This window comes from Penicillium nucicola (assembly GCF_028828085.1).
Source record: "Penicillium nucicola strain IBT 29836 chromosome Unknown utg000001l, whole genome shotgun sequence".
In the NCBI taxonomy this organism is placed as follows: domain Eukaryota; kingdom Fungi; phylum Ascomycota; class Eurotiomycetes; order Eurotiales; family Aspergillaceae; genus Penicillium; species Penicillium nucicola.
The window spans coordinates 2344989-2359932 of NW_026643125.1; the positions used below are offsets into that span (position 1 = coordinate 2344989).

Below are 14944 nucleotides of genomic sequence, written 5' to 3' on the forward strand. Positions count from 1 at the left end.
TTCGAAATTCAAGCCTGCATCGCATCTGAGAATACCGTATGAGGCTGCCGAGTCCAATGGTCGATCCTGTTCCTCGGAGAAGACCTTTGCTCGCTGGAGATGGTCCTGAATTACCTCCCCAACTGGCAGCCTGGTTCCGACTGCGGCTGCGCAGTCAATTGCATGCCTAGTATCTTTCAGAGAAAGATCCAAGTTTGACCATGGGGCTTCGCCTAGTACCAGTCGTTCCCCTAGTCAGCACAATTCTACTTTGTATCCGGCAAACTTACCCTTGGGTGGCATATATACTCCTTGGGTCAGTCGCCTGGAGATCATCGTCGGGAGAGGTCCAAATTGGGCTTCCAGCAGCTTCTCGAGTATTTCATAGCCCATCCCGCTCTTCTCCGCAAAGACATGAGCTTCACCGACGATTTCGGTCATACCAGAGACGAGAAAGTTTCTGGTATTTTGCTTAGTCGCTGTAATCAAAAAGAAACCCCAACATTACGAGAAAAAAGAAAAGAAAACCCTTTCTCACCCGATAATTTTCAGCAGAGACGCCTTTTCTGGCAGTTCTGCTACTTCGAGAAGATCACGCGCTATCACACCTTTGATGTAAGGGGATATCTGCTGTATCGCGCAGGGCTGCCCGGCAGCCACCATCAGAATCTTTCGCTCGGCAGCCATTGGAGCAGAACCAAATACGGGGCCTTGTCGAATCAGAATGCAAATAATGGCAAAAATAGGCCAGGCAACATACCAGAGACCAGAAAGGCCTTTTCCCGTGCCAATTTAGCGGAAATATCCTTGCTTGTATCTGGATGAACAGTTGTTGTATCCACAAATGTCTTGTTGGTCAGATCTGCGGTGCTGATGATTTCTGTGATGATACCTTGCAATGCATCATCATTGCTAGTCTAAGTGTTGTGATTAGGAATCTAAGAAGAGTCAAGTTGTAGTGCCCCCTTACCGAGATGAAGATGATCTTGCACTCGCTAATCAGTGCGGCAATAGTATGACATTGGATTGCACCGAGTCTCGTGATGGTTTCGCCTTTGCTGGCTGTACGATTCCAGAATCGCAGGGGTGGGTGGCCCTGGGCATGGATATGCCGTTGAAGGTTCGACGCCATGGCAAGACCCATGTTTCCAAGTCCTGTAGCAATTCTCTGAAGTTAGCCAGAGCTCAACTTCTTTTGTTTTTTATTGACAGGACATGCCAATCCACCCCAATTGGGGAGTCGTTGAAATAGTCATTGTAATCTGTCACGTTGAGAGCTGTTTGGCTGCACGCAGAGATGGTTGAATTAGTTTCTATATGTAGCCTGAAACTTGAGCTCATGGGATAGATGTAGAAGGATGGATTCCTAGAAACTCAAGCTTAACTGTCTCAGGCTAACTGCTTCAATTCCGTCTCTACGTCATACAGTACATCTCCATTCAACACACCGGATATGGACATGCCCCAGAACCGATTGACATGCAGCATGGCCCACATGTACCACTCCTTGAACCATACCGTCCACGGTGACTGATTGCGACGCATCCTGCCATTGCGCAATGCAACCTCGTTAATGCGCTGGATGCGCGGACGACGAATTTGATCGAATCGGTCAAACAGCTCCTGCAGGTTCGTGTAGTCACCAGCTTGATAATGGGCCAACAATCCAGAGAGAAGGATCACATCTTCCAGCGCCAAAGCTACACCCTGTCCGGCATGAGGTTGCACTGCATGTGCGGCGTCCCCGATCAACAGCACGCGGGGCGATCCCTGTGGGATCTCTGAAGGAACAAACCACCGACCGCCGAGGGGCATCCGATAGTGCGGGTAAAAATGCACGTCCTGACTAGCGTCCACAAGTTGCCGCAGATATTGGCCCCACTGGCCCTGGACGCAGTCGAGTACAGTTGATAGGGAGCGTCGACAGTCAGCCAGCTCGTTCTGGCGGTGAAGCATCCAGCCATCACGGACATCCGCCGAGGTCGACCCTTGAGGCAGAGGTACCTCTTTACTGAAGAACCAGAAAATCTGATTGGCAGCACATGGCGCAGTTGCCAGCATACCATGCGGCGTGAGTGTCGAATGCAGGCACGTCGCATCCTTGGGCTCCTTATTTGTCACATCGTCGACGATTGACGAGATGGCGGAGATCCCTGAATACACTGGCGCAATCTCCGAATCGACATGTAGCCTGCGCACCGAGGAGTGGATTCCATCGCATCCCAGCAGAAGGGACGCCGTGTCACTAGTGCCATCGGAAAAGGTAACCGTGACGGAATCCCCGCGATCGTCGATGGATTGGATCTGTTTGTCGTAGTGAATCGGGATACCGTATTTTTGCGCACTGTCTCGCAAACACTGGACCAGATCCACCCGGTTGATGCGAAGATAACCAAATCCAGTCTTTTTCTTGGCTTCTGAAGAGATATCCACCTCGCTCAACACGCTGCCAGATGTGGAGTGTAGGACGGTTTTGGTGATGTCGACACTGCGCGGCAGGATCGTGTCCCAGAGCCCGAGACGGTGCAGAACACGCACACCATTGGCAGGAATACCCAGAGAGCCCCCCAGGCCTGCAGTCTTGGGGTTACGGAGTTCATAGATGACCGGGCTCAGCTTATTGTTTTGAGCCAGGCGGATGGCAGCTGCGAGGCCGGTTGGCCCTCCTCCAATTATGATAACCTATGATGGTCAGGGTTTGAATTAACGCGTGGGAAAAAGATACAACAAACCTTTTCAAGATCGTACATAGTGTCTTTGAATCAATTCTGAGGAACAAAGATGAAGAAGGAAGTTGTCCTTTGATATGTATCCCTAGATACAGCCTCGACGCTGAATTGTCTCCGAACAATACAAGAAACGGTAGATATGTCGACTGACTGTACAGTAAATTTCGCATGCATGCAGGTCGCATCCTTGAGTCCATATTGCTTAAGAAGAGATTTACGCTATGCACTTCAAGGCAATTGGGCATGTTCTGGTTCAGGAGCAAGGTGCATGCAGACCTGCAGATATACAAACAGCCACATTACAGACCTCAAATTCACCATATATGATAAGAGATACATTTTAGGTCTCTATAACCCACTGTTGTCTATCATTATTCACTGCATTCTTCTGAGCCCTAAATGTCGTTCGCCAACCTAACCCTCCTCTTGGAGGCCGTCGCCGACCAGGAAGGCAGTGGCCAAGTCATCTGCTATCAACCTCGGAATACCACCAAGCCCAAGTCATACACCTACCGCCAGTTGCTGGAAGATGCGCAGAAGGCTTCTTGGGCTCTTCGCTGCCGTTCGGATTTCTATCCAGGCCGGGTGGTTCTCATTCACCTAGAGACACACTGGGAAAACATAGTCTGGTTCTGGGCTGTCATACTGGCCGGGTGTATCCCAGCAATGTCTACAGCACTTTCCAATAACCCTGCGGCTCGTATATCACACCTGATGCACCTGGCAACCACTTTGAAAAATCCCGGATGTCTCACAACAGCCGATAAGTTGTTCGAATTCGGCGGACAAGATGTTATCGCGCCCATCGCTCTTGAGTCGTTAGATACAGACAAACCCCCAGCGTCGGAATTGCGCAACGTCTGCCGTGACGCTACGCCAGACGACATTGCCATACTGATGTTGACATCTGGCAGTACCAGCAACGCCAAAGCAGTGATTCTCACGCACCAGCAGATCTTCATGGCACTTGACAGCAAGTACAAGGTGGTTTCATTGCCGGATAATACTTCGTTTTTAAACTGGGTCCGCTGTGACCATGTTGCAGCCATTGTTGAAATCCACCTGCAAGCCCTCTTTGCCCATAAAGACCAGGTGCATGTGCAGGCACCGGATGTCCTGTCTAATCCTGTTGCCTTTCTTGATATCATAGACCGTCATCGAGTCTCCCGTACTTTCGCGCCGAATTTCTTCTTTGCTCGCATCCGTACCGCGCTCGAGGCTCATGGCGACCGCTGTACCACATACGATTGGGATCTCAGCTGTCTGCGGTATATCGCCTCAGGTGGCGAGGCAAACGTTACCAAGACTGGTGTTGCGGTGGCAAAGCTGCTGGCTAGATATGGTGCTCCAGAGACCATCATTGCTCCGGGCTTCGGGATGACAGAGACCTGCGGCGGTGCCATCTACAACTTGGACTTCCCTCTCTATGATGTCGAGCGAGGTCTTGAGTTTGCATCCGCAGGGAAATGCATACGAGGCTTAAGCATGAGAATCACCACCTCGGAAAATGCCATGGCACCGACTGGGACCGTGGGAAATCTCGAATTGTCCGGGCCCATCCTCTTTAAAGGGTACTTCAATAACCCAGCTGCAAACGAGCAGTCATTCACCAGCGATGGCTGGTTCCAGACCGGTGACCTGGCTTCCATCGACGACAAAGGCAATCTCCACATAACTGGAAGGGCTAAAGAATCAATGATCGTCAACGGTGTCAAGTACAGTCCACAGGAGATCGAGACGGCCCTAGACCAGCCGGGCAAAGTTCCTGGTCTGGTCCCGAGCTTCACTTGTTGCTTTTCTTCATTCCCTCCAGGGGGTGATACCGAGGTTATCTGCGTGGTTTACTTGCCGAGCTACGCCCCCGGCGACGACGTCGCGCGAGCCAAAACGGCGGACACGGTGGCCAAAATTGCCATGATGTCTACAGGTGCCCGACCACAAGTTCTGCCTCTTGATAAGTCACAGTTACAAAAATCAGCTCTGGGCAAATTATCGCGATCTAAAATCAAGATGGCTTTTGAGAAGGGCGATTACAGCTCCTATCAGGAGATCAATTCGGAAGCGATCAAGCTACACCGGTCGACGGCCCGTGTTAACCCTTCCAATGAGCTAGAAGAAAAATTGCTTGACCTCTTCATCAAGTGTCTCGACCTACCCGAAGAGGAATTCGATGTGCAGTCCTCCCTGTTCGACATGGGAATCACCTCGGTGGAACTCATTAAATTGAAGAAGAAGATCGAAGAGCAGCTGAACCTCGCTCATGAAATCCCGATAATCACCTTGATGACGAACCCCGTTGTCCGCGACCTAACCATTGCATTGGAAGACCAGCAGAGTCCTCAATCAACGAGCGAGTATAACCCCACGGTGACACTGCAGTCCCAGGGCGAGAACACACCGCTGTGGCTTGTCCACCCAGGTGTGGGTGAGGTTCTCGTCTTCCTCAACCTAGCAAAATTCATGGTAGATCGAAAAGTCTATGCATTGCGTGCGCGGGGATTCAACGAAGGCGAAAAGCCCTTCGAGACAATTGAAGAGGTTGTCAGTACATACCATTCCGCCATCAAACGAAAGCAGCCGCACGGGCCGTATGCACTGGCAGGCTATTCATATGGCACAATGCTGGCATTTGAGGTGGGCAAAGTACTGGAGAGCAACGGGGACGAAGTGCGCTTCCTTGGGTCCTTCAACCTGCCGCCCCATATCAAGACTCGCATGCGTCAGCTAGACTACAAAGAATGTCTCCTCCATCTCTCCTACTTTTTAGATCTCATGACTGAGGATCGCGCGCGGGAACTGGCTGTGGAAATGCAAGACGCTACTCGGGAAGCGGTCCTCGCGAGGGTGATGGCCGAAGCTGATCAGGATCGTCTTGCTGAACTGGCCCTCTCGTCTGAGGCTATCACCAAATGGGCTTGCTTGGCCTTTGCCCTGCAAAGCATGGCTGTTGACTATGACCCTGCCAGTTCCATTGCTGGCATTGATGTCTTCTACTGCAATCCTCTGGCAGTGGCAGCTTCTTCAAAGGCTCAGTGGCTTAGTGAGCATTTGAGTAGTTGGAAAGATTTCTCGCGGTCGCCGCCGCGCTTCCATGACGTTGGAGGTGCCCATTACACCATGTTGGGGCCGGAGCATGTCTTTGGTTTCCAGAAAACATTACGAAATGCCCTTGATGCAAGGGGAATTTAAGATTCTTTTTTGGAAAAGCATAGAAATTAATTGAAAAATATACGTTTCTTCTAGTACAAATCCTTGCAAGCTATTCTTTATGATCATTAGGCCTCTTGTTTGATATTTATCGTCAAATCAGCCCTATGGTTACATAAATTACCCTGACAGAAAAGGACGCAATGCTCAATACCTGCCATAATTCATTGTCATCCTACTATTTAAGACTATTGGCAGAAAGAATGTGATGAAATCCGCGGTCATGTCTTGAATATCTTGGTCGATCTGCTTATGGGGCCTTAGAAAAGCAAACAGCGGGAGCTTTGCTAAAAGTAGCGAGTTGTAGGAGAAAGCCTTACGTGTGTCGAGATTAGAGTTGAATCGTTATAGAATGCAGACTCTGAGATCCGGACTGGCACGCGCCTCTAGCTCTAAATTGATCATTGTTGGCTTTCCTTACGGACACATCTACGTCCTCAAACCATGTTATATTCATCACCCATAGCGCCTCTATCAAAATCAATTGCCCAATCCGCAAGATCGAAAAAGTCGAAATCAACAGGGCCAGTATTATCAATATCCGCCATTGCCTCAAAGGATGCATTGTCTAGCGTATAAGGTGTCGTGGCCGGTTCTGGATGGTCAGGAGGATTTGTAGAAATGGATGTTGTAAAGCTATCCAATATGCGGTCGAGCTTGCGCGAAATAGCCTTCGAGGATTTGAGGCAGAATACATGATTGGTGTCACTAGGGCTTGAGACACTTTCGAGTTGATTTACCAGGACAGAGAGGTTGCGAATGAGGTTGGAGGTCTTCATGCTGGGGGAAAGTTCTGTTTTCCTTGATGAACCTTGGATAACAGGATCCAGAGCGGTTGAAAGGATTGCAGCACATGGCAAACCATATGAGAGAATCTTGTGTCCTGTTAATATAAGAGCTACTATGGTAGCGTACCTTCAAAGTGGAATACATACAATTCCAGGAAGATCGGGAGGTGAGAAAGAGGTTCTCCGGCGGTAATTTGCCATTTGTACGATTGTTTCGAGCATTTTCGCTGACACCTCAAGCAACTCTAGCTGGGGAGTCATGTTACCATCACTACTACCAAGTAATCGGTGAATTTGGAAGTTGATGTGCAGATATGATAGGTAGACTTTTGCATGCATATAGCAAAGAATGGGTGGGAGGTTTGATTTCCAGCAGTCCTGCCTGTATTGAAGATAATAGGGTAAACGGTTCCACGCTTGCTGGCAGCGATTGGATAAATCTCTATATTTTCGTGTTCAATATTCAAATCAGGGAGATAGGAAACAAATTGCATACCTCAGCTTGATAGTGTCGGCCGGTTGTATTGATCGGAATTGATATTCGACGGTTTCTTCACGAAACTGTGCTAGAATGTAACGTATTCGAACCCACGTTGCAGCTCTATGCTTCCCATCTGTGTTCCATCCATCCTGTGTAAGGTTGCATTTTGCTTGTTCTTGTTGGTCTGACGATGTGAAAAGTTCATCATCAGACAAGTCCAACGGTAGGCTGCAGTCTGCATGTCGAGAGTTTATTCGAGGTGGTCGATTAAACACTGCTGCGAACACTTTGTCGAGATAGTAAGCCCTAGCAAAAGTTCTTCGTCGACACTGTGCCAAGAAAAACGGCGTATCTGAGTATGTGGCTTCTCTGTTCAGACCTAAAGCTAGTAGATCTGTAGCGAGGTCGCCTACCCGTCTCCAAACACCTAGACCTAGGGCAATGTCAATATGCGAGCGGTCAATCCTGAACTAATTTACTAACTTGCGTCTCCCTCGAAAAGTGTGGTAAGTTGGAGACTTTCATGAGCAAGCCATATCATCAGATCAGTTGTTTGGGGTGCAAGTTCTCGAGACAATCGCAAGCTCAAGTTGCCATACCAAGCCATTTCCTGAATGAACCCATCATCTTGGTATTTTTCGCGTCTGTGACTTACAGCATAGAGAGATGATCGTGCTGCCATGGTATACAATAACCCTATAGTTTCTATGCGCAAATGTGCCCCGCCGAATAACGCACAGAAGGCCCCCAAGTCCAAGTCTGGCGTGATGATAACTTCCGATGAAGATGAGCGTAAAAGATCCTCTGCTAGTCGCGAACAATGGTGAACGGAGATTTCGTCGTCACTCTCTTCCTTTATATAGCCTGCAGTTGCGAGACCAATCCGAATGGAAGCGACCAGCTGCAAAACAAGCGGTCTAGGCACAAGTGCAACTTGACTGAATGAATAATACTCCTGCAGTCGTTTTTCAATGACTGGCAATAGTTTCAGTTGTGAGACAATGTCTTCGATGGTCGCCAAGTGCTCATTGTGGGCTTTTATGCTGTAGTTGTGATGCCCAGGTATCGTGGCCTGCGATGTCGAACCACTGGGGTCAGCCGACATGAACGGCCATGCGTGGAAGATTGGAGTTCCAGCAGGGGGATTGTTGACCTTATTCGAAGGTCCCTCCTGTGCCTCATGGTATGAGAGAGGCGGAGTTGATAGAGTCGGTTCTTGAGAAGTCTGTTGTTTGGTCAGAGGCGCAGGATGATACCAGCATTGTGAGTGGAGACCACGGCGTTGACAAGAGGCACAAATCGGTTTCCGGTGGTCACATCGGATCTTTGATTTCCGGCATGGCTCACAAGAAGCCAAGGAGCGATTACGCCGGCGACTTGACGTTGACATGGCAAGAGACTTCGAAAGACTTTCTAGCCATGTCAGTTTGGAAGGATGCAAGAGTAGATTCAAGTGAACCGGAATGGCATCCTTGCGATGCGCATTTTGATTGGCCAGTTGACATCCTCGCATTGTAATTTTGTTACTGTATCGGACTTGTATCGGCCTAGACGAGCTGAATAGTCCGATGGGTTAGGAATAGCTTCATGACTGCATATTGTTTGATAACTAGTGGAAAATGAAAGTCACTCGATAGTCAGAACTATCGAGATCACATTATTTCTACTTATTCTATACCCGCTATAAATGTTCTAAGACTAGCCTCACCCTCTAGAGACGAAAATTGTTCTGCTTGATTTGAAAATAAGAATATCAACTGAACAAAAACCATGGATCTCGTCGGAGGCAGTTCGTCTCAAGTTTCTCACTTCTGAAACTTCCCCAGGACTTCAATGTTAGACATGCTGTGGCGTAATATGACAGCTTCCTGCCTGATTCGGCCAAATAGATACAGGCCATGCTAAAAACACGCCCCTTTTTGTATAATAGTGGATGTATAACATTAGAGTTAGGATTAGCGCATTTTCAGTATTTTATATATCCTCTTATTCAACCTATTTTCACCTCATATTAACTAATGAAATGGGGATGGCGCGATGGCAATCTGGTCGAGCAGAAAGGTCGATGCTAGCAGTGAAACACCAACAACCAGCAAGGTAGCGGAAAAGTAGATGAGCTACTATTTCATGTAATATGATGCTATATCAAGGAGTATCATCATAAGTTAATAATCAAGAAATTGAGTGGAATTGTTGTCTATCTTTCATCTCGCAAGTTCCCGATCTCTCTCTATCCTGAGCGAGGACATGTATGTCTGAGTCACTCATTGTATAATATAATTTATTCTGATATATTTGATGCATTTTTTGAGTCAAATATGAGGTAAAAAATGAGGTGAAATTTGAGGTGAGGTATAAGGTGAAATATAATACTCAAAATGTGCTAATCTTAACGCTAATGTTTTACATCCACTGTTATACAGGGAGCAGTGTGCTTTTAACGTAACGTTTCAAATTACGCCATACGCTAGCTCTAGCATGGCTTGTAACAACTGGGATACTCGGGGGATAGGTAGAGTTGGTCCACAAAGACGTGGTGCATGGGGATTTCTCACCAATTACCAGGTGTTTCGTCCTTCAATCTCTAACGAGTACCCTGGCGCATTCCTTCTCGATCTCGATCAATTCGGGGCTACATTTGATCGCCCGCTCACCTAGCCGATTTACCTCCAATCTCCGAGTATGACGGACCGACGTGCGACCTTCAAGGAAGTCACTCGCAATTTGGAGCAGATTCGTGCCCAGCTGGGGGTGGTATCTACAACGGTCGAGAAGCAGAAAATGTAGGATGAGGCACACCCAAATCTCAAGAAAATGGTCCTTACACTGCAAACTAGTATTGATACACTGCTTGAAAAGGAGAGCACCGTCAATGCCATGCTTGATATGTTAGGTACTGTGTTAGTGACCTCTAGCAAATCAAGAATTCTCGGTAACCGGTTCATGGATTGGGCATTTGTTGAGATAACAAAAGAGGTCGAGGACATGGGCTTCAGCCCAAATTCGATGTTTGCTGTTCCCTTCAACTAAGACCCAGAACTTACCTAGAGGTTCCTGAAATAGCTATGAGCATGGGTGATGTTACCAAGTCGATGAAGCTCAAGTTGGGTGAATCGATTTCCCTTCGGCTTCCGTGATAGTCTTGCTTGAAATTCCCATATTGCTAGTTTTGCTTGTCATAATTTCTCGTATTGCTGGTCTCGCTTGGAACATGAATGTCACTTCTGATCTAGAAAAGGTAGCCAAGAATCATTTAAGGAAATCCGGTACGTAGGTATACTAAAGCACCTGACCCAGACTGCATCAAAGGGCATTCTATGATAGAGATATTTGAAGTATGCCGCCGTGAGGGTGTCAACGATTGATTGGAATGGCAGAATACCTCCACTGTGTGGGTTTTTATGTTCCCTCTTATGACGGCGCTCTGCACGTTGTTCGCTGTTGGTGCAAATGCCCTTGTGGAGTCGCAAGATCAAGTCGCACTTGACCTTTCGAGCCCCTGGGAGAGTGACACCGCTGACATAAGTCTTGGACCGGCTTCGATGCACTCCTCCGTGTTGAGGGGCTTCCAAGGTTGGTTCGCGACCATTACGTAGGGAGTCGGAAATTTGGGGGGAAGCATCCGAGAGATGACAATGACATCAAGGTGGTCGCCAAGTAAGAGCTCAATTACCACGCCCTTGGTACAGCCGAGGCTAAACCTCGCATCTGGCTTCCTCCCAACTCAACCATCGAATTGAATTGACTGGCTGTGAGGCTCAGTAGTCTCTGGAGATTAGTCTCTGGAGATTGAAGTCCGTTGAACACAGCCGATTGTTCATCGAATCCTTCTATGTCTTTCCAGTCGGTGGTGATGTCTATCTCCAGTATTGATCATGGAAGACAGGACCTCAGACTGCTTGGTTGATAAGTGGTCGAAAAACGAAGATCACATAGCGGGGGGGTCCACGGGGTGTTACTTTGACTTGTTTAGCCTTTGAAGGGGACCTCCTAGGTATAAAAGCGCACGTATAATCCAAACACAATCTATAACTCATCGACTCCATTCTTCACAAGCATATGTCGTCAAACAATCATTATCATGATCAGTTCATGTCAGGGAGTAGCCAATTATTTCCTGTGGTGGCGAACGCTTGGTGATATAGTTTGTGATCTATCACCTACCGTGATGCCATGTAGTGTATGCCCCACATGAGAGGTATAAAAATGCATCATTGTATCATTCCTGATATCACTTAAGATTCCCTAACAAGACTTAGTATAATTCTCACTGTTACTAGGTCTGCTTGCCTTTTCTGTGATAATAGAGATGAAAGTTGCGTTCCAGCTGCTATCTCGTCCGTAAATATATATCCTCATGAACACGGTGGAATCAATGTCGAAGTCATATTTGAAGTAAGGAATGTATACAAAGTGCTCTAAAATTATACATTAACCATTGAAGCCGCTAATGGCCATAGTCATTACAAGCCACTAGAGAAATTCCATTTGGAAAACAGTGCTTGAATGCACCCAAACACATGACCCCAGCACATGACATCAAAAATTCAAACCACCCGCCCCACTGTGCAAACCATACGCAAAACCCAGCCAGCTCCTAACCGCTTGTGTTTTCTTAACCATTGCAGAGAACCTTCCAGACCAATCACGTACCAAATTATATCAGAAAGCAAACCAACTCAACTGGGGGTGGCTGGGAGAAACGCGACTGGGCGGTCGGATGCCTATTTCGTGACAGCAGTGGGGTTGGTTCTGTGCTAATTGTATAGTCGGCTGGGTTTTGTTCAATACGTCGATGCCACTAGTATTGAAGGATCTGACCGACCATCGAGACTTAAGGGCTGCCTCGGTGGAATCAGATCATGATTTCTTATCATTGATAGACATACTTCATCCCAGCAACAATGTTGGATATAGGAAAGATCCCATTCCTGACGGTGACCGTAGCTACCAAACCGCGCTGTGAGGTCACAGGCACGTGACTTGAGACGCGGACGCGCTTTGTCATTTCCAAGTGTATAGAGTTGACGCCCTGAATTACAGCAAACAATCCTCTAAATCGCGCCCTTTCACGTTTTGGTCCATAGTGTGCAGGAAATGTATATCTCAATTACCTATGTAAATTAATTAGAATCGCGAATAAAAGGTGGAGGGTCCGGGGCGCCTATGGAACGCGTCTCGGACTGTAAGCGTGCATTTCCGCGCAGGGACGAGACGCTCCGCCCCAGGACATTCCACCACCACACACCTGCCTTTTTCTTCAATGCTTCTCCTCCTTACTCCTTGACCACTTCCTTTCCTCCCACCCACACCCTTTTCTTAAGGGGGAGGCCCCTGACGTCTTTTACGTCTCTTCCCATAATACTCTAGGTCTTTCTTTCTGTTCACACAACACGCGGTGACGCGGGTCCTCGACCTCGACTCTGGGTTTTTTTTCGTGAGTGTGAGCTCGTGACGACTTCGTCCCACTAAATACCATGGAGTCTTCTCCATTCAAGAGTAGCATTGCTGCTCCAGCTGCTGGCATGAAACGTCCAGCAGCGTTGCTGCCTGCCTTTGAGCCGTTGAGCTCATCACCCTCCCTTCCTCGGCCTCACAAACGTGTAGCACGGGAACCCGAAGTCTCGACCTATCCTACGCCTGTCCCGACCTCTTCGACTCATATTATGTCGTCGTCTCCTCCTCCTGGAGTCGCTGGCTCTCGTCCTTCGCTGACCCGGTCCTTTTCCGCCGCCCTCGAACGAGCTCCCCTGTCCGCCGTGCCTTCGATTATGCTGTTGGAGAGTGGTGAACCTATTCTGATGGGTCGATCCAGTGTCTCTTGCCATCATCAGCTGGCTGCCAGCCGCATGATCTCTCGTGTTCATGTCAAAGCTACATACAAGCCTGCTCCGAACCCATTCGACCGGGATAGGGTTGAGATCGTCTGCATGGGATGGAATGGAATCAAGATCCACTGCCAAGGGAGGAAATATGACCTAGCCAAAGGAAAAACTTTCACCTCGGACATTAAGGATGCGGATATCATGATTGATGTCCACGATGCTCGCGTGCTGGTGCAATGGCCCCGTGGTGACAGGAGGGACTGCCCGTCTACCGACTCGGAACAGACCAGTGATGAAGCTACACCAACTCAGAGACGCCAGTCTCGACGGGAGCTTCAGGAAAGTCCAATGCTAGAACGTCAGCGTCTGGCCTCACCTGTGTCCCCGTCGCCTGCTGTTAAGCATGCCATTCCCCCATCTTCACCTATCTTTACCCCTTCCCGGTCTCGCGTTGATGTTGTTGTCTTCGAGGATGAGCCTTCCCCATTGAAACGTCACAACACGGTCACTGGTGTGACCTCCCAAAGCGCCCGTCGTGCCACTGCTATGCTTAACACGTCACACGCGAGCGAGTTCAGTGACCACAGTAGATCCGAGGAATTCTCCGATAATGACGAGGAGAACGATCCTATTATCCACTCCTTCGGTCCATTTGGCGACAACCTTCTTCCCCGTATGGCGTCTTTCCGGGCAGGTGATTCTCCCGTTCGAACTGCTCGTTCCCCACGCAGCTTGCTGCCAGCCCAACCCCTCCAGCCTACACGTTCTCCCAGGCAACCTGCCAAAGCCCTTGAAGACCAGGAACACGATACCCCTGAGGCTAAGCCTCTGTACACCGATGAACGGTTCGAGCGAGTTCGCAACCACGCTGCCAACCAATTGGCTTTCTCCCGCCTCTCGTCCACACCGTTCTCTACCATCTTGAACAACCTCCCCCCTGCCTTCTGGCGATCCAGCCACTCGAACCTCTCTGGTCCCTCAAAGTCTGAGATTCGTACCATCCTCCAAACAACTAAGTTCATTGGAAGAGTTGCCCGTGAAGGAAAAGATGCAGCGGGCAAGCCCCTCGAGAGTGAATACTATTATATTCCCGACGAGGATGATGATGTGATGAGACGGTCTGCTGTGGTCAATGATCTTCGGAAGCCCGGGCTGCGCAACTGTCGGAAGCAGCACAAGGTTAGTTCCTCACAAGTACCCCTGCAACTCTGGACCTTACTAACAACTCATTAGCAATACTTCTGGCGTAAGCCTAAATGAGCCATTGACTAAAAGTCCTAATGTCTTTCCGTCATAGGATGGGCTTTCTCAGTACATATTTGCAGTGATTCTTTGTCACCCCGATCTATCGACCAGGGTGACTCGCATAGCGTGGCGTGAGGCATACCCTGTTGTTAATTCATTCTTCTTGTTTTTTTTTTTTTTTCTTTTCCTGCTCTGCTTTTTTGGGGGGTATTTCTCTTTGTTGTTCTTAGTATCGACTTGTACGATATGTGGTGTCCCAAAAGCGCCTGTATATCGGCTTGGTTCCGATGGGCCTGATAGAGCCAAAATTGGTTTACCCGGATGCTTTTTGAAGTCGACTTCTTTGTTTGCTTCGCATGGGTTTTATCACTCTTGTTGAAACCCGCTTTCATTGTGTGTTGCCTGTGTCTTTTCTCATTTGGGAAGAAACCCCATTTACCAGCTTTACCTGTTTGTCTGTCTATTGCCCAGACAGCCTACGACTATGTCACGCGTACCTTGCGGACTATGTTTGTACCTTACTCTCTGCCGTTGCCTCGTTGATTTTTTGCCTTTCCCTGGGTCTGCTTTTCGACGGTTGAACGCAATCATGACCTGTATGCTAGCTCGTCAATTTCAATATGTCACTATTATACTTTGGTCCCTTGACGTAGAACAGTGCAGGACGAGCACCTTCGGATGCCCTGCCAC

General features: G+C 48.5%; 5 protein-coding genes across 5 annotated transcripts; 3 read left to right on the forward strand and 2 right to left on the reverse strand.

Annotated features, from left to right (window-relative positions):
• Window positions 1-1368: 1368 nt before the first annotated feature.
• N7511_000879 (FAD-dependent oxidoreductase) lies at window positions 1369-2729 on the reverse strand (the record flags this gene model as incomplete). Its single annotated transcript, XM_057123304.1, has 2 exons — window positions 1369-2661; window positions 2712-2729. 2 exons carry the CDS (start codon window positions 2727-2729, stop codon window positions 1369-1371), a joined length of 1311 nt encoding a protein of 436 aa, XP_056989037.1.
• Window positions 2730-3107: 378 nt separating this feature from the next.
• On the forward strand, window positions 3108-5897 carry N7511_000880 (non-ribosomal peptide synthetase; the record flags this gene model as incomplete). Its single annotated transcript, XM_057123305.1, has 1 exon — window positions 3108-5897. One exon carries the CDS (start codon window positions 3108-3110, stop codon window positions 5895-5897), a length of 2790 nt encoding a protein of 929 aa, XP_056989038.1.
• A 455-nt stretch (window positions 5898-6352) lies between these two features.
• On the reverse strand, window positions 6353-8697 carry N7511_000881 (uncharacterized protein; the record flags this gene model as incomplete). The annotated part of the gene is made up of 4 exons (XM_057123306.1): window positions 6353-6790; window positions 6851-7145; window positions 7200-7617; window positions 7668-8697. 4 exons carry the CDS (start codon window positions 8695-8697, stop codon window positions 6353-6355), a joined length of 2181 nt encoding a protein of 726 aa, XP_056989039.1.
• Window positions 8698-9866: 1169 nt separating this feature from the next.
• N7511_000882 (uncharacterized protein) lies at window positions 9867-10214 on the forward strand (the record flags this gene model as incomplete). Its single annotated transcript, XM_057123307.1, has 2 exons — window positions 9867-9967; window positions 10022-10214. 2 exons carry the CDS (start codon window positions 9867-9869, stop codon window positions 10212-10214), a joined length of 294 nt encoding a protein of 97 aa, XP_056989040.1.
• Window positions 10215-12661: 2447 nt separating this feature from the next.
• fhdA (putative transcription factor Tos4) lies at window positions 12662-14269 on the forward strand (the record flags this gene model as incomplete). The annotated part of the gene is made up of 2 exons (XM_057123308.1): window positions 12662-14188; window positions 14243-14269. The coding sequence occupies 2 exons, from the start codon at window positions 12662-12664 to the stop codon at window positions 14267-14269; spliced, it is 1554 nt and encodes a 517-aa protein (XP_056989041.1).
• Window positions 14270-14944: the final 675 nt, after the last annotated feature.